The sequence below is a fragment of the Microcebus murinus genome, chromosome 2 (assembly GCF_040939455.1).
Source record: "Microcebus murinus isolate Inina chromosome 2, M.murinus_Inina_mat1.0, whole genome shotgun sequence".
NCBI classification, from domain to species: Eukaryota; Metazoa; Chordata; class Mammalia; order Primates; family Cheirogaleidae; genus Microcebus; species Microcebus murinus.
In genome coordinates, this window is record NC_134105.1 from 52,456,774 (window position 1) to 52,479,436 (window position 22,663).

General features: G+C 36.6%; 2 protein-coding genes across 12 annotated transcripts in view; one reads left to right on the top strand and one right to left on the bottom strand.

Annotated features, from left to right (window-relative positions):
• The window catches only part of MIER1 (MIER1 transcriptional regulator), a 60,678-nt gene extending 54,130 nt beyond the window's left edge, over window positions 1–6,548 (top strand). For 9 of the 10 annotated variants that reach the window (XM_012767200.2, XM_075999185.1, XM_075999208.1 and 6 more), the window contains 2 exons: window positions 2,132–2,271; window positions 4,704–6,548. In XM_012767200.2, the coding sequence (XP_012622654.1) occupies window positions 2,132–2,271; window positions 4,704–5,032 (469 nt within the window). In that variant the 3' untranslated portion in view covers window positions 5,033–6,548. Of the gene's footprint in view, window positions 1–2,131; window positions 2,272–4,703 lie in introns of those variants that run through there. The other variant, XM_075999204.1, reaches the window with a different exon arrangement.
• SLC35D1 (solute carrier family 35 member D1) overlaps window positions 1,243–22,663 on the bottom strand; it is a 57,968-nt gene continuing 36,547 nt past the window's right edge. The window contains exons 12-13 of one of the 2 annotated variants that reach the window (XM_012767228.3): window positions 21,062–21,191; window positions 1,243–11,444 (exon numbers count right to left, since the gene is read on the bottom strand). In XM_012767228.3, the coding sequence (XP_012622682.1) occupies window positions 21,083–21,191 (109 nt within the window). In that variant the 3' untranslated portion in view covers window positions 1,243–11,444; window positions 21,062–21,082. Of the gene's footprint in view, window positions 11,445–16,312; window positions 21,192–22,663 lie in introns of those variants that run through there. The other variant, XM_075999214.1, reaches the window with a different exon arrangement.

Consider the following 22,663-nt stretch of genomic DNA (forward strand, 5'->3'; position numbering starts at 1 on the left):
GACTTTTTCATCCTCATTTTTTTTAGGTTAAAAATCCATAGTTCAGAGTATACTATCTTGAAACTTATTTATTTTTCCTTTAAATTGTTATTTTCCATGTGTTCTCTAGAATGAAGCATATTTGCCATTTTTCTGCCTACAAACAGCCTTTGAAAGTTCCTTTTACATATTCATTCTATTCACTACCTGGAAAAATTGGGAGCCATATGCAAATTTGAAGTTTCCCTATAAAATATTTAGACCTTCCAAGTAATTCTTTAAAAAAGTAATAATTAACTCAGTATAACTTCAGTTAACCTGAATGCTCTGGATGGCCTATCTGAGTTTTGTTTTTCCTTTCCAAAGCATTCTGTATGTCATTAATCTTTAGGAAATAATGATAATAATAATAATTATTCTTTCACAGAATCATTGCTATATTCAGAAATCTAAGATATAATTTTGATAGCTAATCAACTCTAGTTTCCTTTGCTTGGCTTTTTAACATCAGCATCTATTTCTGCCATACCATATTTATTTTCAACATTTCCTCATCATGCACCTTCTATTCTGTTAGCTTAACCACTAAAGTCTCTTTGGGATTCATACTCATTTCTGTTTCTGTGTGCTTCAGATTTGTCATGTAATTGTTCTGTAATTGTAATGAATAGCATAAAGCTGAAGAGGTCTTTAAAGACCATCAAATTTAATTCCTCCATTTATAGATGAGGAAAGTAAAGCCTAGAATATCAAATTGGTTAGATCATAGTCATAAATGTTTCTGTGGTGTGTGTTAGTTTTATATCTCAGACTATTGGAAATTTCTTGAAGTCAGGTATACTGTCCTTACATTTTTTATATCTCCATAATCCCAGGAAAATGTTGATCATATAGTTTGAGAATAACTACAATTAATAGTATTTTATAAACTGTTAACACAGACTTCAAAAAATTCCTAAGAGCATCCACTGTTTTCTTTCTTACTTTCTGCTCATAAAATTCTAAAAGATTTGTCTTAATATTTCCATTATACTTATCTTCTAAAGGAATTTTAAGATAAATAATGAAATGAAATTTTTATTGAGCTTCTCTCTGTGCCATGCACAGCTTAGGTCCCAGTTATGCAGGGGTAAACAAAACAGACTAAAATCCCTGCCCTTGGGGAATTACATTGTAGTGCAGGTCTCAGCAAACTTTTTGTGTAAAGAGGTAGAAAGTAAATATATTAGGCTCTGCAGACCTTAAGATCTCTCTCTCTCTCTCTCTCTCTCTCTCACACACACACACACAAACAAACCTCTGTCACAACTACTTAGTTCTGCAGTTATTGCACAAAAGTCATCATAGATAACTGTGTAAATGAATGCATGTGGCTGGTTCTAATAAAACTTTATGAAAACAGGTAGCCAGCCCACAGCACATAGTTTGCTTCCCTTTATTCTAGTAGCCTAGTTCTTTATAAAACATTTTTATGTACAGATACAGCAACCATATGTAATAGATAAAACAGGTATGATTTATCTGTATTTTATAGGCAAAGACAACCTCCAAGAGACAAATCTCTAGCCCCTATCTTCTAACGCTGAACCCAGTTCAGGAATGATATGAGCTTACCTCTAATATGAGGTAAACAGGATAAAGCCAGCAGATAAGCCCAGGAATTAGTATAGCTCAGATATGGAAGACATGTAATACAGAAGGTATCCACAAAGGTTTGGAGAGGTGATCAGTTCTTTTTATTAGGCTCCAGTTTATCTTTCAGGTATTGCATTTAGGAGCTTTCAAATCCAATCTGTGTCCAGAAATTCTTTTGTACTCCTGATAATGTCACCCATCTCTTCACTTAGAGATCCTCCAGTTTGAGTTGGCCACTCTGAGCACTTGCCTACAGTTTTTAAAGTTTTAAAACTTCCTGTAGGTCTCTAAAATGTGTTACTTTAAAGTCATCATGCATTTTTCCTACAAATATGTAACCAGAAGGAGCTTTTCATTTAAATGTTCTGATCCTGGTGTGATAGATGAGGCCCAGGAATGAATGTAAGTGAATATTAGGATATATTTGTTAAAAAGCCATCTAAATTTAACCTCAACTAATGGTCATTTCTTGCTTTATCATTTCTAGCAAAATAATTGTTGTTTTATTAAATTTCAGGGATTACATGGATCGTCTTCTAGATGAAAGTGAAAGCGCTGCTTCTAGTCGAGCCCCATCCCCTCCCCCAACTGCCTCAAACAGTAGTAACAGCCAGTCTGAGAAAGAAGACGGCACCGTAAGCAATAGTAATCAAAATGGTAAGCAACCAAAGAAACATTTCTGTTTCTTAATAATGAGGGGCACTTTTCTTTCAGCACCTTGGGAAATTCAGTTTGAATTTCTGTTAAACTTCCAAAGCAGAAAGCAAAAATTGTACTAGACATGAGAATCTTATGGGGAAAAAAAAAGTAAAAATTGTAAATAACAGATGAAATATACATAACATCAATATACATATATATACTAATACAGAATACAAACTACTTGGAAAGAATTCCCATTTACATCACTAAAAAGTAATTTTACTGAAACATTCTATCAGCAGTGACTATTTCTTCTCAGAAATTTGCTCTTTTTCCATAGCATCTCCCTGTCCAGTTGGGATGATGCCTGAATATAAGTGTTCCTGTTAACTCTTAGACGAACACTAGCCATTTCAGAAAGACAGATATTTGTGAAATACCTTGAGAATTTGTAACACTTTATCAGGAAAGTGCTTTAAGTATGTAAGTGAAAAGAAGTAGGTAACAAAGGCACTGTTTGGAATATTTAAGTTCTTTGATAACATAATAGCCTTGAAGAATGAGAAAAGATAAAGCAGGTATCAGCTTATACCTTAATATTCTACAGAATTATTTGTTTTTATCCCTGTGAAAAAGAGAAGCAAAAGGCTTAAAACACTGATGTGTTTGAGGTTCTCAGATAATGCTCCTGTTTAAAATATAAAGTGGACCAGAGATTACCGTGCTGGTTAGTAAGAGCTAGTCAGAGAATTACTTTGATTTCTACTTTGATTAAAATCGTCTTCGTAAGTAAGAGTGTTGCCATGCAGACAGTGATAAGCTTTCACGCCCACCCCAGCTGCTCTTTTGGAGGAAACTGGTGAATTAGAGATTAGGGAGAGGACCAGTGGAGAACTATCGTCTCCCTGACAAAAGCTAGAAGAGAAATGGTATCTCATTCTGACCTTTGGTCTCACAGTGGCACTGCTGTTAGTGTACATACTTAGTTCATTTCATGATCCTTCTCTATTCCCTCACTACTTCTCTAAGAACAAGCCAAACAAACAAAACGTAGGGCCCAGCAACCATGTCCTGGTCCAGGAAGGTTCATTGACATGATGTCTAATGTCAGCCACATCCGTCCTGAAGTAGAAGATGATACTGAGACTCTGACCTTGGGACTAAGGGTAGAAGCACAGGGAGGGAGACAGTTTATACTATTTCTACTTTTCTTGTTTGTTATTAACATTTTAACACCAAATAAATAATCCCCCCCCTTTTTTTTCTTTTTAACTATTTGATGAGAATATGCTGTTAGGCTGGGAGAGTGTTCATAAGTTACTTACCAGTTATTCAGTAGCTCAGAAGCCATTCACATTAGGTATGTACAGTCAAGATTCCCAGCTTTTTCAAAGAAAGAAAGGAACCTACCAATCTGTTTGGCATTTTTAAATAAGGGGCTTTAATTAGTGCTTTAAAATCTTGTACTTATTTTTGAGCTGTCACAGGCTCATCTAGCTTTGTTGCCATTACAGAATTGTTCTTTCATATGATGCATAATCCCCATGTGCATTTGTGATTTTAGTGCATTTTTGAGTTGGAGAAAAATGAGTATTTTCTTTGACCAAAATGTAATATTTGAGACTCATCCTTTATGCTGAATATTTTTCAGGCAATTAAGTTTTAATTATCTCCAATGGTACATCCTATATTTTACTTCCTGTCACTAAAATTTGTATTCCATTTTGCAATCAACTCTAATATGACCTTCTTATTTTCTTTCGTTAGAATAATTATGCTTTTATTTTTCTCACTGATTATGAAGGAATTTGTGTTTACATTTAACACTTTATATGCTTAGAGAGTACAGCATTAATTTTTAACATTATGGCAGATTATTTAAGTCTTCTTAGGTAAATACAGTGTGTGATCTTTTAAAGCACAATTCTCATGGATTTGCAGTGAATAAAAAAGTCATAGCATCTTGCTTTTTACATGGCAGTAGAAAACTCAAGCTCCTGTAAGCACATTGATTTTGTTTTCATGTAGTTTTAAAAGTTATAATCCTTTTGCTAAATCTGAATAATTTATGCATATCTCTTTGTTAATTCAGCTCATTTAGGCTTTTGGTTCTAACCCTTATTTGTTGTCACATAATACCTAATATGCTTTTAACATATGCCAAATTCTGTTCTTAGTCTTTTACATTTATGAACTTATCTTCATAACAATCCCATGAGGTACATCTTATCATCTAGATTGTATATGTGATGAATTAAGATACAGAAAGGATAAATAACTTACTTAAGGTCACACGGCTAGTAATTAATAGAGCAAGAATTCAGACCATACATATATACAGATTTGATGCCTTGCTTCCTTGATGAAAAGTTGCTTTTCAGTAGTTGTTTTATAATCAATTTACAAATTTAATTTTTTCATATTCAATTGTATTTCTTCCAACTTAGGGGTGTCATCTAATGGACCAGGTGAAATATTAAACAAAGAAGAAGTAAAAGTTGAAGGGTTACACGTTAATGGACCAACAGGTGGAAATAAGAAACCACTTCATGCAGATATGGATACTAATGGTTATGAAACAGATAACCTTACAACTGACCCAAAACCTGCCCATATGACTGCAAGAAATGAAAATGATTTTGATGAAAAAAGTGAGAGACCTGCCAAAAGGCGAAGGGTAAACAGCAATGGAAAAGAAAGTCCAGGTTCTTCTGAATTTTTCCAAGAAGCAATCTCACATGGAAAATTTGAAGAACTTGAAAACACAGATGACTAAATTTTAGATCTTAATTTTACGTTCTCTGAAGTAAATTCTGGTGTGACTAAAATTTTCAGGGTTGATGGGTTACCTTACAAAGTTGATTTCCTTAAAGTGTAGTTGGTTAAAATTTGAAAATTGAATTGAGTCCTAACTTTAGGAAATAAGATTTCTTAATTCTGCCTTTTGCAGATATTTTATTTTTAAATTGTCAAAGAACCTTTTAAAGACATAAAAAATATTAGTAAGTTTAAATGAACTAGATATATATCTATACCTTCTCATTTGATGTATTAATCATAAAATTTCACTACAAGGTAATTTTTGCTTAGTTTGATGCAGGAATGGAAAAAACCAACTCCAAATTTCTCCTTAACGCCACTTTTTTCTGAGTTTCTTGAAATGTCTTTATAACAGACATTTTCTCTCCATACAAATTATCATTATTAAGGAAACCCTATGAATCCTGAAAGTTATGCTAGCATGATTTTTTTATATAGAGAAGTTTAAAAATAAACCAAGTCAGGTTTGTATATGTAAAATTGTTGACATCAATGATGTCTTTCCATATTCTTATCTGGGCTTAAGAAATACATTCTGTATTTTTCCAGATTCTTTGTAGCCTTTGAAAGATTTTTACAGTACATATGTCTTGACTGAGCTGTCCTTTCTTAATACAAAAGCTTGTATAATTTTCTTAACTTGTACAGTTGGTAAACTTTTATGAGAGGAATTGATATTCTGAGTCTGTCAGCTTTCATTTTATTTTGCTAAGGTTTTTCTAATGAATTTTTTAAGTGTTTGTGTAGTAACTAAGTCATGTTTCTTATCCAGGTGGTAAAATCATTCATAAAGGATTGTGAAAATTTGTTTTTTCAAATTTCTACTTAAGGACAAATAATTTGAGAATTCTGAAATTAAGCATGATGCTTCGATTGCAGTTTGTTTTGCATTTGTTATAATTTTCAAATTTTTGAAGCAAGACAAAAGTTTAATGTTAGCTTAAGTGCTTAAATGTATCATGCTGACCAGAATCCTGTTGAGTTATTTTTATATGCATAATAAAATTTCCCATTTTTGCATTAAACAGAGGAGAAAAGGTCAAGTGACACTTAGATATTGGCACACACAAGGAGTAACTGACGGCAGACAATAATGATTTTATGAGGAGAAAGTGATGAAGTTTGAACATTTTTCAAACTTTTCCAGCTACTAGTCTAGTTTTTCAGATTTGATGGTTTTTCCAAAATTAAAAGATATACAATAACTATTGCTCTGTGTGAGTACAAATAGATTATTCATGTGGATAGCCTTGTAAGAGTGCCATTTTATTTTTAGTGCTAAATTCTTGTTAAAAAATGTAGTTTTATACAGCTGATAGACCAACCTATATCCAAACTTTTATAAAAGATTATTAACTATTCTTGTTTTTCTCACACAGGCCTACTCCAAATGCTTCTTCCAATTCATTTTCAGCCATCGGTTCAAGAGCCAATGCCTTTTTAAAATAAATCTTCTGTGGTCTTGTTTTTAATGGCTCAACTGTCTAATGCAATTGAGTAGAGGTTTGCACTGAGAAATTATCGTTTAGGCCTTATCCCCATGAAGTATTACTGTTAACATGTTCAGACTGCTTCCCTTCACCAATGTGAACAATTTTTTTCCCAAACAGTGTTAAAAGCCACTTTACAACACTTGACTTCATATAACATACATTCACGGTTGTTACATATATATCCAAGTAAATCAAGTTTTGGGTGGAAATGTTGAGAAGTGTGAGGTTTTTTTGTTTTGTTTTTTGTTTTGTTTTACTTAAAACATTAATTTATCCAGAATGGCAGCAGTTTTAGCAGATGTTCACAGTCCGTTTTCTAAATCGGATTTTATTAAATGAATCCAAAGTATCCTAGCTCTTTGTCAAAGACGGTCTATGGAAATGTTTTAAAAGATTAGTGATGCTATACTTTTTAAATTGTTGCAATATTAGAGATACCATTTTCACCTTTTTAAAAAGATGCATTTGCAGGTTTGTGAAGTTTTTGCAAAACTACTATAACAGGAACATTTTAAGTAAATTCTCTCAGGCATGTTTGCAAACATAGTACATGTATACATGTAGGAAATTTTGCTTTCTTAATCTTATCTTTTCAAAATATGCCTAATAAAAGACATTCCACTATTATAATATGCAATGCTCAGCTTTTCATAAAGAAATATTTAATTGTGTTTTGTGTTTATACAGGTTATTTCATATAGTACTTTGTTCTTCATAATGCAGCCACTATAACTTGATAAGTCATTGCACTATTTAAAAATTTTTAGTATATCATGAATTTAATTTGCTTAAGATTTTAGTACATTTCAGAACTCTTCAACTCTTGACAATTTGCATTGGGAAAAGAAGTCTTTGTTAAAAGTTACTTAGTCTCCCCATCTCATTCCCATCCCCAGCAAAGCACTATCGTTTTCATTTGGAATGGCATTCTGTTTTATGATGTGTTTTCAAATATAGTTCAAAAGCTGCAACTCAGTTCAACACAAATCTGTTGAGCTTTAAAATGTATTTGAAGTAATATTTAAATAGGCATTTAAAATTATGAATTAGATGTTTTTAAATTTATGCATAGTAATTTTGCACTGTAAAATAATTCCCTTTCCCCATTCCTTGTCTGCCATTCTGAATATGCTTATTAAAATATTTTTTTAAACATACTTGCCTACATAATGCTGTGTGAATATTTTCGTTAGATTCACTAAATTTTAATTATAGATTAAGTTGGTATGATGCACGTTATTTACAATGCAAATATATATATACAAATCTATGTTCCTTCTGCTTCTAGACATACTGCACTGAGTAGTTTTTCAGTGATCCCTGGTCCCTTTTACCTCATCTTGGGCGATGTCTTTTTTCCTCCCCAAAGAGATCTTTTAGTCCCTGATTCACCCTGTTTTTCTTCCTCTGGACTATATAATTAAAAATAATTTGTTCCTTTTGAAGTGGAGTTGATATCACATAATATTTTGTGAAATAAAACTTGTTTTGTCACAATATTTTGCTTTGCTATCAATGGAAAATTAGAAGTGGGCACTTTGATGGTTGGTAAATTTCCACAGGTAGTAAATAGGTGTGTGCCGATGACCCAAGGGTGTGTGACTGGCTCTGTAGTACTACTGAATATCAAATCAGAGATACTAAGGTTTTCCCAACTGTGATCCTTATCCATGAAAAATGCCAGTGTGAAAAACCATATAACATGGGGAGAACAGGAATTTCCAAATTTTAACTTTTTATTCTTTGTCTAAAAATGACTTCTATTTTTATATCACATAACTCTACTGGTTGGTTATTTACATTTTTTTACCATAAAAGTCAACTCTGTTCTTTAATAGTCAAGTTCTTCATTTGCAGAATTTTAAAGGGTCATCCACATCATCCACAAAGGCTGATAGCATGTATTTGAGTATCTTCTAGTACCAGTGTTCCATAAACTCTCATTATGTATCCTTGGTATTATACTTATCTTTGATGTATGAACATGGAGTTTTTCCTTTTCTGTTTTTGTTTTTTTTTTTAATCTGTGTCTTTTTATTGTGACTTATTGAGGATGTATAACAGATATAAAATGTGGCCTGCAATCCTAGCATTCTGGGAGGCTGAGTGAGAGGATCACTTGAGCCCAGGAGTTTGAGGTTGCAGTGAGCTATGATGATGCCATTGCACTCTAGCCTACATGACAGAACAAAAACAAAAGGTCCTTCCTTTTGCTTGCTCTGAGTAAGAAGTACTTTGAACACACTTTTATTTTTTGTATTTTTTGAGACAGAGTCTCGCTTTCTTGCCTAGGCTAGAGTGAGTGCCATGGCGTCAGCCTAGCTCATAGCAACCTCAAACTCCTGGGCTCAAGCGATCCTCCTGCCTCAGCCTCCCGAGTAGCTGGGACTACAGGCACGAGCCACCATGCCCGGCTGATTTTTATATTATATATATTAGTTGGCCAATTAATTTCTTTCTATTTTTATGGTAGAGACGGGGTCTTGCTCAGGCTGGTTTTGAACTCCTGACCTTGAGCAATCCGCCCGCCTCGGCCTCCCAGAGTGCTAGGATTACAGGCGTGAGCCACCGCGCCCGGCCCTGAACACACTTTTAAAAGATACCTTATTCTGTGAAGAACGTTGAAGAATTGTCATGTAAACTGGAACCAAATTCTAATTAATTCTCTTTTGTCCAAATTGATGATGAAGGTTTCTTCATATTTAATTGTCAGTGGTAACAAGTTCTCATTATGTTTCCATATACCCTATTATCCAGCAAATATTTGGGCCTATACTTGTGCCAGACACTATGTTTGGCTCATGGCTTCAGAAATGTGTCAGGCTCTCTTCAAGAAGGCAGCAGGTTAAGTGTTAGGGTAGAAGTATATGCTGAGCACACAGCAAAAGGGAAGCAAGAGTAGGGCACAATCTCAGGGAAATCAGTTTACCTGTCTCTGCCACAATTCTAGCAAAATAAGATTTTTCTCAAATTTAATATTTGTTAGAAATTAACCAACATGAAATAAATGTATGGTTACCCTAAGAAATACCGTTTATTTTTTAATATTTACTGGGAAGAGAAGAACACTTAATAATATGGGTGTCAACGACTACATTGCTAGCTGAATCACCCTCTGGGTTCCAGAGTTGGAGTCGAGTCCATTTTTGTGGCTTGAATACTAGCAGTATCAGCCCTTTATTTCCTTCTTTTTAAAGATTTTTCTGGTTGAAGAGTCAACTCACCTACACATACAAAGGAAGTGTTTCTGAACCAGTGTCATTTTATATCCATGCTAGTGTTCACAAGGTACATCTTGTAGGCTTAATGGGGAAAGAGCAGAGGACTTAATCTGATGTGTTGAGCCACATTAATGTTTATCAGTGCTTCTAAGTACTCTGTTTCAGAACAAATAGCTCAAAGCCTGGCATTGCATTCCTTATCTCCTTCATACTGTATCTTCATTTCAACCAAGGGGTAACTAAAATACTTTATTCAGAATCTTCCTGTTTAAAAACCCTTACAGTCTTTTCATATCATGCCTTTTCCCAACCCCCTCATTGAAATTCAGCCATATTGCAAGATGTCTCCTCTTGATGTGGCCACTCTTGTGTAACGTGTGGTAATAAGCAAAAAAAAACCCTTAACTGCCCATCTGTAAAATAAGGATGATACCCACTGTGCCAGTATCACAGGACTGTTGAGATCACACAAAGGAAAACCTTTTGTCTCTAGAGAGCACTAGGTAAAGACATGATAGGTAATAGTACATGTCTACAATCCCTTATCCAAAACCACTGTGGCCAGAGGTAATGTATTTCAAAAAGCATCCACAGCAGGGTCTAGGACAGAAACCTATGGGCTAAAAACACTTATGTCCACAATAAAACATATTCACATAAATTTCAGGTCGGATTTTGAAGCCAAATTAAGTTTGGCAACAGACTGAAGAAAAACTTGTTTTCAGAGCCCTGTGAATTTCAGAATTGCAAAGTTGTAGTAGCCTTCAAATTTTTGCTAGTCCTCGCTTGGCAGTTGGTCCCAATTGCCTTTACTTTCTATTTAACTGGCCCAGACATAAGTAAATTAGGTATGCTTTGACACGCACAGCAGCGACAACAGAACCTTGCGCACTCTGGGCCTTTGCAGAGCCAACGGGAAGCCTGTAAATGAACAACTGGGTGACGGGAGCCTGCCAAAGCCCAGAGCTGGCCCTTCTGGAGCAGCTCATTCAGTAGTCCTCTCATCTTACAGATGGGAAAACCTAAGGCCCAACATGGAAAATGACTTGTCCAAGGTTCAACAACCTTAGACTGAGTTTCTTAGACAAGGTCATATCCCTTTGTCCATTTCCTTCAGAGCACTTAATAAAGTTTTACATATATTCATGGCTAGGGCCTTGGGCTCAATCCCTGTCCAAACAGTCCCTATGGCAAGAGAAGTGGGGTACTATCAGCTACCTTTTAGCCAATCTGTCATTGTGGCTAGGCAGGTAGGTCTTCAGCACAAGATGGCAGCTCCCTTTGGATTTATTTGGCTGTAACATATTACCTTGAAAGGAACATGTGCTCATCACAAGGTCATTAGGTAGGTAAAACAAGTCTACTGCAAATATCATCTACAATTGCTGTTATGAGCACTACAACTAAACATTCAAACCAATCTTCACAATATTATTTCCCCTAATTTATAAATTATGAAACTGAGCCACCCCGATGAGTTATAAGATGTTCTTTCCAATGATCTGAATTTTATTTACCTACTTTTTGTAAGTCAGGTCTTGGTGTTCAGGGAAGGTGTGTTGCAGGATAGATGACAGATGCCACTTGCAAACAATCTATTCTCCTAGCATTTGTCCCACAGCTCTGAGTTCTGGACAAGGGAAATTACTCTCAACTGGAAAAAAAAAAAGATATCAGCAGGTTCTGAGAAGAGCAGTAATATGAGCCTCACCCTCAAGCAAGACATCAAAGGCATGGCTATGTGGGGTACAAGATGGGCTGGACCCCAGGCCCTGTAACTTCTAGTAGTAGAAACTATTGCTGGGCCAAAGTTTGGGATCTGTGATGCCACCTGCCTTCAAAAGACACCCTAGTCACTCAGGAGTTCAGCAGTAACCAGGATAGACTGAAAACAAAGATGGTTCCTTTTGTATTTTCCAGGTACCAGGCAATTCCCATAGATTTTGCGTAACCTTAGAGAAGAACTGGGAATGAATTTCTTGGTAGGTGGCAAGATGGGGACTCAGATCCAATTTGATTTAAAAGAATAAGAATGTGACATTTCTTCCACACTCAAATATACTCTACTGCTTATTCTAGACAGCTTCATACCTCAGAGCAAAAGATAGGCTTTACAAGAAGGCAAATTTATATTCGTATAAGCAACGAGTTTCTCAAAATTACTACTGTCCAACAATGGAACCTTCCCATGCTTGTTTCCTTACCTCTAAAATAAGGGTAATAATAGGATTCACTTTAAAGGATTGTTTAGACCAGAAATCCTCAAACTACGGCTCGCGGGCCACATGCGGGTGTTTTTGCCCATTTGTTTTTTTACTGCAAAATAAGATATGTGCAGTGTGCATAGGAATTTGTTCATAGTTTTTTTTAAAACTATGTCCAATAGTCTGAGGGACAGTGAACTGGCCCCCTGTTTAAAAAGTTTGAGGACCCCTGGTTTAGACTTAGAGGATTAAAATGTGTCAAAGTGTAAGGTGCTAAGAAAAATGTCTACCTAGCATGTAATAAAGGCCAAATAAATATATTTTTATGGTGATAGGCACTCTGTTCCTCTGCTACATGTCAAATACTACCTTTTTGGAAACCTATGGGCTAAAAATACTTATGTCCACAATAAAATATATTCACATAAATTTCAGGTTGGATTTTGAAGCCAAATTATTAATAAGTTTGGCAACAGACTTAAGAAAAACTTTTGTTTTCAGAGCCCTGTGAATTTCAGAATTGCAAAGTTGTAGTAGCCTTCAAATTTTTGCTACTGCTTGCTTGGCAGTTGGTCCCAATTGGAAACATAAGTTAAATCTTAAAAATGTTCCTGAAGTTCAAATGGTCTCCAGAAGACATTAGATTTAAGCAAAAACAATTCACCACAGCTTCACTTAAAAAAAAATAGAAACACACCTCTTTATCACCAGTTAATTCTACAGTAGTTCAAATCCTTTTGAATATAAAAATTAAAAAAATCACATCTTTTTTCTTTTCTGTGCTTTCACAACTACACTTTCGGACTTCATCATTTCTCACTTATATAAGAGCCTTCTCTATCTGATGCACTTACCTCCATCCTGCCCTTCCATGATCCTTTCCTGACAGTAATCCACAGCATTCCCAGTGAGCCTGCTGCAGTGCAGATCTGATCTGTGGTAGTTCTCAACTTATTTACATGGGTAGCCAGTGGGCCAAATCTGGCTGGCAGATTTTTTGTTTTATTTCAATGCCTTTGAGCAGATATATACCCCAAGCCCCACCACTCACCATTTATTGACTCCTTTTATTTGGATTCATACGCTATCTGCCTGGCCCCTGTGAGAAATCTGGATTTGCCAACCTCTGGCCTACAGTATACATTGCAAACACTGCAACTGGTGTGATCTTTCTAAAATGCAAATGAGGCCATGTTTCTGCCTTGCTATGCTCAAAAAATGTAGCTATTAACTGGCTAGTCTTTTTCTACTTTTATTCATGCAGCAAACATGTATTGTGTTCCTACAACATAACAAGCACTGTTCTAGCTGTGGGGGATACTATAGTGAAAGAAACAGACCAAAACCTCATAAAGCTTAAATTTGATTGGCAGATACAAGTGCTATGGAGATAAAGCGTGGGAGGGAGGGGAACAAGGTGTGGTGAGGGCAGGGTGCCATTTCAGGTGGGCTGGTGAGATGAGGGCATGTACTATTAATATAAGGGTATCAAGGGTGGATGCATTCCAGGCAAGGAGGACCAATGTCCTGGAAGGCTGGATGTTGCCTCCAATATCTTCTTAGTCAAATCCTAGTTGTCCTTCAAGAATTAGCTCAAATACCATTTTTCCAAGGAAACCTTTACTACAATTCCCAGATGGAATGAAATTCTTCCCCCATACATTCTGACCTATAACTCAGTTATACTTTCATGATTCTGTCATTTGTAGACACTGTCCTCAAAAATATTGAGAAAAAAAAATTATCTTAAGAATAATTAGACACAAGAAGGCACTCTTGACAAAACCCTCTTAACACAGGGACATTATATGGAATGTATTCTTCAGAAAGAAAAGGGGTTTTTTTGGGAATCAAAGTCCAGATTTAAATTTCTTATCTGAGTGAAGCTAGACAAATCCCTTAGCCTAAACATTTGTGCATCAGTAAGTACTGGAAGGACCAAATACTCAAAGGCATGTTTTAGGCACAGGCCAGTGAAAGCACATAGCCAGCCCTCAGTAAATAATGCTCTTCCCTTCTTCTTAGCAAAGAAAACTGCTTTCCATCATTTAGCCCCCAAGAGCAGCTGTTGCCACAGGAGGGCACCATCGGCACAGCTGGAAAGGCATGGCTGCTTTGCCTTCTCAGAGCTGACCAGCCACCAGCTAGCTCATGCTTAAGCTTTAAATCCCCGGTGTGTGAACCTTGAATGAAGAATGGCATTTGACAAACATATAGGGGTGATGAGCTTGGTACCATCAAGTCTATTATGGATGGACTAGGAGAAACAAAAACTTACCATGGTGGTGAAGAGCAAAGGTGTTTTGAGTCAGACTGACTAGGGTTTAAATATGGGTTCTGTTGACCACACTGGGCAAGTGTACCTCCCTGAGCTTCATCTGTCAAACATGGTGGTGCCAGGCCTGTGCTACAGGCTAGATACTGGCCCCAGTGAGCTTAGATCGGGATGCGATGAACCAATGGATAGATAAGCCCCAAGAAATGAGAACTGTAGGGAAGAATATGGGATAGCTGGTAACTGCTGTGGGCACACAATGGCACCAGCTCTCTCTTCTCTCAGCAGTGCCTCATCTATTGTGTTCCCCAGTGCTGACAGCCCTACACTGCAAGGAGGCAAAGTGAGACAAGACACCATCAAAAGGCTGAATGCTTTCTAATTTCAACAAATCAGAAAAAGAAGCCAGACCCTAAGAGGACTTTTAAAAGTTGATTAAAATACATGCCTTAAGGGCAATCTCTTCAACAAATGGTGTGAGAAAACTAAATATCCACATACAAAAGAATGAAGTTGGACCCTTACTTCACATATACAAAAATAAACTCTAAATGTATTCAAGACCTAAATGTAAGACCTAAAATTACAAAACTCTTAGAAGATAACAGGAGGAAAGCTTCATGACATTGAAGCTTGAAGATTTGGCAATATTTCTTAGATATGTCACCAAAAACACAGGCAACAAAAGTAAAAGTAGATAAATTAGACTATATCAAAATTTAGAATTTCCTCAAATGATATAATCAACAGAGCAAAAAGGTAACCTACAACATGGGAGAAAATATTTACAAATAATATATCTGACAAGGGGTAAAAAATTCGGATTATAAAGAACTCCTACCACTCAAACACACACACATACACAAAACCTGATCAAAAAATGGGCAAAGCACTTGAATAGATATATATCCTTCTCCAAAGAAGATATACAAATGTTCAACATATGAAAAGATGCTCAACATCAATAATCATTAGGAAAATACAATCAAAAACAGAATGAGATTATCATCTCACACTCATTAGGATGGCCTCTATCTAAAAAGCAGAAAATAACAAGTGTTGGTGAGGATGTGTAGAAATCAGAACCCTGTGCGCTATTGGTCAAGGCAATGTAAAATGGGGCAGCCATAATGGAAAACAGTATGGTGGTTCCTCAAAACACTAAAAATAGAATTACCACATGATCCAGAAATTCCATTTCTGGGTATATGCCCCCCCCCCAAATGAAAGCAGAATCTTGAAAAGAGTTTTGCACAACCACGTTCCTAGCATTATTCATAATAGCCAAGAGGTATAAGCAACCCAAGATGAATGAATAAACAAAATGGCATATACATACAATGGAATATCATTCAGCCTTAAAAAGGAAATTCTGACAAATGCTACAAAATGGATGAATGTCAGAGACATTAAGTTATGTGAAGTAAGCCAGTCACAAAAAGACAAATATGGTATGATTCCACTTACATAAGGTACTTACAGTATCCAAATTCACAGAAACAGAAAGAATGGTAGTTATCAGGGACTTAGGTGAGGGGAAAATGATAAGTTTTTGTTTAATGGGTATGGAGTTTCAATTTTGCAAGATGAAAAATTTTGGAGATTGGTTACACAACTATGTAAATATACTTAACACTACTGAACTGCACACTTAAAAATGGTTAAGATGGTAAATTTTATGTGTGTTACCACAGTTTCTTTTAAAAATGCAGTTTTTAAATGTATCTCAACTTTGGTGAGCATATTTTTGGGTTATTTCCTAGTGAAGCTACTCAGAGGCTTAGAAACCTGATTATGCAGATGAAATATCCTAAAAGCAGACAGGTTAGCATTCTCTTCCCTTCCTTCTAATTTACCACAAGTATTCCAAAGACACTGGATATTTAGTCAGATGTACTATTCAAGACAAGCATTTGCATGGAAAACAATATTTTCCCTATTATTAGATCTCAATTAACTAACTAGATTCCAGCCTCTTAAATGTGGGCAGACTTCTGGCTCTGTATTAGTCTCTGCATACACTCAGAAAGGAATTAATACATCTTTTCAGGAAAAAGTATTTATTTTACATCATTACAAAAATATTTAGGCACATAATTTTCACATTTATGTCACCTGATTTCCATACCTAAAACCTTTTAAAAACACTAAAATGGTCATTCGGTAAATATAATAGAATCTATATTGAAAAAATATTGTGAGAGGCTAACACCTGTAGACCAAAATCAGTTGATCATCATCATGAGAAAGTAAGTACTTGTGAACAAAATAATCTTTAAAAACATTTTTATGTGACAATAAATCTAACCAGTAGATTTCTTTTTAAAAAATATTTTCAAAAAACAAAGCCAAAAAAGAAAACCCCCACTGTATAACATCTCCTCATACCATGAAGTGGCACCCTCAAAGCAAGAACTAGAAGACAAGTTTAGAAAACAGTGGTGGCACCAGAGACTCACATACACTGACAAGGGAGACAAGCCTGGAAGCAGAGGCAGCGTGTAGTCAAGTTCCTTGAATTCAGAGAAGGGAAGAAGGAAATGTCCAGCCTGTACAGGAGCTATCTTAAAGTTTAAAATTGAGAAAGTTTTAAGTGAATTACCATTCTAAAAACAAATTATCTTCCTCTAAGATAGAAAATAATTTTCCTTTTTTAAAATTCACCATCACAATATGAAAGTAATGTTGTTAGTTTTAAAAATCAGGTATAATCACCTGTATCACATAAGGGCCACGATTATGTCCAGTAGGTATTTTTTAAAAAGAAAAGATAGTGAACAGAAACTATTATCTGAGCATTCTAGAGGCAATGAGGTACAGGGTCATGGTTTTCAGGAAACACACAAATTGTTTCTAGCATTTAAGGAGCACAAATTAAGAATCTTGTTTTGTCTGTAGTCTCACCACGAAGTAATCACACAGTAGCTACATTTGCTGAGTGCCTAAGATGTACTAGGCATTGTGCTAAGTATTAAATAGTTTTATATCCATTATCTCCTTTATTCTGAATATCTTTTCCTCAGGGAGAGGATATCAATTACAGTCTTGTTCAAAGGAGGAACCAATATTACATAGTTATGGGAAAGCAAGAACATGTGCAATAGAGGAGAAGGAACTCAGGCTATTCATATTAATAGAATGCTATCACTATCTCAGAGCTAGAAGACTAACATGAGTTTAAAAAGTCCTCACATATTAAAAAAAAATGCTATAGCATCTACAGGTGGGGTACCCCTAAAATCAGTTACACTGATCACTATAAAGGCAGCTCTTGTTTACAAATCACTGACTCCTTTCGCCTGTTTCCTTTCTCTTACTTAGGGTCCAGGCCACCACCTTATATATTCCCTGTAATTATACATACACTCCGTGAGAGCAAGAACCATGTCCTATTTATCTGTTTCCCAGAGCTTAGCAAAATGCCTTGCATGTAACAGCTGCTCATTAAATCTTTGCTCACTGAATGTGATTATAATAATGAAAGCAAAGGCAGACCCAAAGTCCTAGGTATTATTCCAAATCAATCACATGTTAAACTTTGCTATTCTTGCTGTGAAGATCTTTCATCTTTACTGACCAAAACTTCCATGGATTCCTGATAAAAAGGACTAAAGAAAACTTGCAAATGCGCTTTTTTAACTTACATGCAAGTTGTATCCTACAAATGGCTGACTCATAAAGTCAACAGCCACATGAGGTAATTAACTCATGTGACACATGTTGACATGTGCAATCTGGCCACACAGGGTTATTCTAATCCATCTGGAATTGACTAAAAGCAGACTGAGGACTTCACTTTTATTAACTCAAGGAATAGGAGCCACCAGTCATAGAATTTGGTTTTCAGAATTCTTATTATAGCTCATTTGTCTCAGTGGACAAATTAAGAATTTAACTCTATACTGACTCTTTTTCTCCCAGGAAGTAGTGGTTAACAGGTCAAAGAATTTTGGCCCAGTAAGATATCAACTTTGGGGCAAAATCCAGACATTCTGGGAGGTGCCAGACTAATAGGTAAATCTCTCTCATATATTACACCATGCCTACAAATAACTGAAAACACAAACTCCTAAAGTGGTTGGCCAGTCTATTTACTCTCCAACAAAGAGGGAGATTGCCCAGGCTTCTCCCTATTATTTTGAAATGCTGGTGGCAGTTGAGTGATGCATCCAGGAATCAGAACATGGACAGGGCAGAAGCCATAAGTTGCTATACTGCTCTGGTCAGCCAGAAGGTTCGTTATAAACCAGGGGCTCTGAGGTAAAGAGGCCTGTCATGTGCTGAATTCAGTGAAGCTATAACTATACGATTTTCTCAAATAAACCTAGAGAGGTGACAGACCTCCAAGGGAACCACAGCCCCAAGAAGCAGTTCAACCCCTGGTGAGGCTCTAGCCCAACACCCCTTAAACACATCCAAAATCCTTTCATGACAAAAATTCTACAACACAAAATATTTCTAATGTTCTCCCTTCATGTGGCTGGGTAGAATCACTAAAATAAGCTCTCAGTATGCCCTTCCAGGCTACCCAAGCAAAACAGGCAGTGTTAGGCAGCATTTACAGCCAGACATGCATATCAACTGAGGTCAGCCTAGAATTGGATAAGGCTCCAGGACACAGTGAACTGTCACTCTCCCTGATTTGCAAAGTCTGTTCCTCTCTGACCCCAAATTCAGTAAACGCTTACCTCTTTGAAAGAGCTCAAGCCAACTCAGCTCACATCTCTGTTTCCTTACTGTCTCAGAGGGGAAAGGCATCAAATCAAATGGCTGCATGGTTCAATGGAAAGAACATGGATTTTGATCTATAGCAAGTCACCTTCTTCTGAGTCTTGTTTTCTCATTGGTAAGATAGAGACAATTAGACCCATTTGACTCAAGATAATATCCTATTCTTCCAGTGCTATTTTCTTAGGTCAAATGATGCTGGAAAAAAGTAAGCCTAAGTCTCTTACATGGAGTTTGTAACTTGAGAACTGGCCAAAGGGCTCATTCTATGGACACAATACCACTGGCCAGGCTTTAATAAACACAGACTAAAATAAGGGAACAGCATGAATATGAAAATAACCTCAATATAATTTTTCAAATGGGAAAAAAAAAATCAAAACTCTCCTGCCTCCCTGCTGAAACACCAAAATTCTCATTGTTTAAGTCAACAGAGCCCAGTGGATTCCAAAGCCAGTGAAATAGAAGCTAGCATGTGCATGAGTGCCAGGGTACCCTGCCTCTTGTACACTGACTGTACAACTGACCCAAGCAAACACACTCAACCCCAGAGTCAATGGATGTCTCTGAGTCAAGTCATAGGACTGTGTTTGAGTTAACACCCAACCACCAACCCTGCCCATGGGCAATTCGGTCAATGCTTGTTCACAGCTGCTCTCCCATGGTGAAGCATTGGTCCTGAGAGAAGTTGGCAAGCTCATTAAGTGAGCCCAGGGGTATATGGTGTAGGTGGGAGTGTCCAAAGGAGAGAGCTATGCCTATTGTTCATGCCATTTAAGGAGGAAGGAAGATGATAGCTCTAACACTGATACTGCCAGAAACAGACAAAACCTTGACGATACAAAAATGTTAAACAAGTCTTTCCCCTCAAACCAACAAATTCAGAAATGTGGGATTTCATCATATTCATCCAAAGAGGAGTAAAAAGAGTAGCAGCCAAACCTAGAGGAAGGAGGCATGGGGAAACAGATGGTGGTCACCTTGCTTGTCTGCCATTCTCGTGCAGAGAAGGTGTCAATACTGAGCTGCACTGGTTTACAAACTGTAGCTCTTCACATGCACTTACTTCATCCCACGTGGCAGCATTTGGACTCACGCTACTGTGAGGCAGGTAGGGCGGTTTCTTCTAATCCCATTTACGGCAGCATTTGGACTCACACTGCTATGGGGCAGGTAGGGTGGGTGCTTCTAATCCCATTTACAGATCTGCAGTTTTCAAATGCTGAAACAACTTGCCCCTAGTCACATCATCTTCTGAATGGACTGACAATTAAATTCTCAATATACCATCAGTTACTACGGCAGGAGAGAAACCTTTCCATTACCTCCCCAAACATCTCTGTATCCCCAGTACTTAGCACAATGCCTGGCACATACACTCAATACATTTTGGATGAACCAAAGACTCAGAGAGATGAATATAAATGAGTGAAAAGCCTACCTCCTCCATCCCTTCATTATCTCCATCCTCCACAAGAAAGAAGGAAGAATGTATTTTCAAGGAATGCACTCTGCTTATCCTATGAGTTCTCAAGGAAGCCAACAACACATTTCAAAGCCCCACAAATATTGTAATGCCAAAGTTGTTGTCTTTGGCAAATGAAGTGATGATATTATGAAGACTATGCAATCATGAGAAATAAAGGAAGAGAAATTTCAGATACTCAGCTGCATTTCCAGCAGAGGAAAGGCTAAACTGCCTCCAGACACAGCAACAATTTAAATGACGAAGCTCCAGCTGGAGCACATTATATATGCTGCTCTCAGAGACACCTGGATATCAAACTATGGAATAAAATATTTTCAAAACACTGATGTTTCACGGTCAGTATAGAAGAAAAATAAATTAAAAAGCCCAGTATGTTTTCCAGTTTGATATAAATTAATTAAAACATATTTAAAAATAGAGTCAATTATAAGTTTCTCTCATCATAAAATTTTAAAAGGCAGCAATCAATCCTCAGATTGTACAAGTGCAAAGGAATGGTATTTTCTCCATCGAGACACCTCTGTATCTGCGTAGGAACTGCCAGTGTTCTGAGCTATTCAAAAATTGGGGCCTACGTGGTTGAAGCAATCCTCTGATCACACTGCTCCTTTCCCCTTAATGTCCAGCTTGTTACTGGCCTCTGACTGTTTGCTCAGCTGTTCTTCGGTGAAAGTGATGTAGGAATACACCAGGCTCCCAGCAATGCTGCAAAACAGAAAACTACAGTCAGAGATGGAGAGAAGGTTTTGGGATAAATACAAGTGTTTATTCCAATATTTATAATAGTCAAAAAATTAGATAAAGGTAAATGTTCCACAGCGGAGAATTATATAAACTCATAAAATGAAATACCATATATCTATTAAAATGATACAAAATGAAAACAGGTAATGACATCTTAAATGAGAAAAAAAATCTCACAAAACATCAAGCATTCTCTAATCCTACTGTATTTAAATTAACATGGACATGCACACCAATATGTACCGGAATAGACAAAAACCATTCTACAGAGTCTCTTGCATGGGGCCTGGACTCTGCAGCAACACCATAAATAGCTGCTGAACTGAATATCCCCTATCATACCATTCAAAGAAATGGGCCTCATGACCCTTGTGCCAGTGTTCACATAGTTTGTCTTTTCCTTCATCTTGTAGCTTTTTTTCCATTTAATTTCTTTTCCATTTAACTCTCTCTTTCGGAAACTTTTCTTATTTTTCTAGTGCATCAAATTAGATGATTTCCCTGGTAGCTTACTGAAGCCTTCCCAACTGAAGCCAAAAATTCTTTGAGGTTCACATGTACATCCACATGACAATTTCCCTTTGCCCCGAAACCCAGTCTACCCAATACGAAGTAGAAAGGCTACCCCACCCCTTCCTTCTTTCATCCTATCCTTCTCTAGCTTCCTCCACCCACAACAACCTAAAAAATAACAAAGCTCTCTTTTATTTTCCCTGTCAAGACAGCTTTTGGTGTTCACACTAAGCCTATTCCACCTGAACAGAAATACAGGAAAAATGCAGAGCCGAAGAAGACAAAGAATGGAATTCATTCCAGGCTTAGTCTTTATGATGATCCCAGGCCCTACACTCCTAGTATAGTCAGTGTAATGAAAAAACATGGACTCTAGAGTTAGGTCTTGGTTCAAATCCTGACTATATTAATATTATAGATTGAGTATCCATTAGCTGTGAGACCAGCAGTGTTCCAGATTTTAGAATATTTGCATGTACTTACCAGTTGAGCATGCAAACCCCAAAACCCAAAATTCAAAATCCTTTTAGAATCATGTCAGTGCTCAAAAAATTTCACATTCTGGAACATTTTGGATTTTGGATGCTCAATCTGTACCACCTCTGTGACCCTGGGCAAATTAATTAATCTGAAATTCCATTTCTATATTAATCAAATAAGAAGAACATTATCTATCTAGGCTTGTCTGAGGATTAAATGAGATTACATGCACAAAGAATCTAGCCCTACACCTGGCACAGAGTAAGCAATCAGGAAATATTTATTCCCTTCTCCCCTATCTTCCCTGTCAGACCTGATAGTCACAGACTAGAGGAAAGATGTATTGTTGAAACAAAAGGTAGGGTGATATAACAGTGTCTTTGTCCATCTGGGCTGCTGTAATGAAATACAATAGCTGGCTTATAAACAGAATTTCTCAC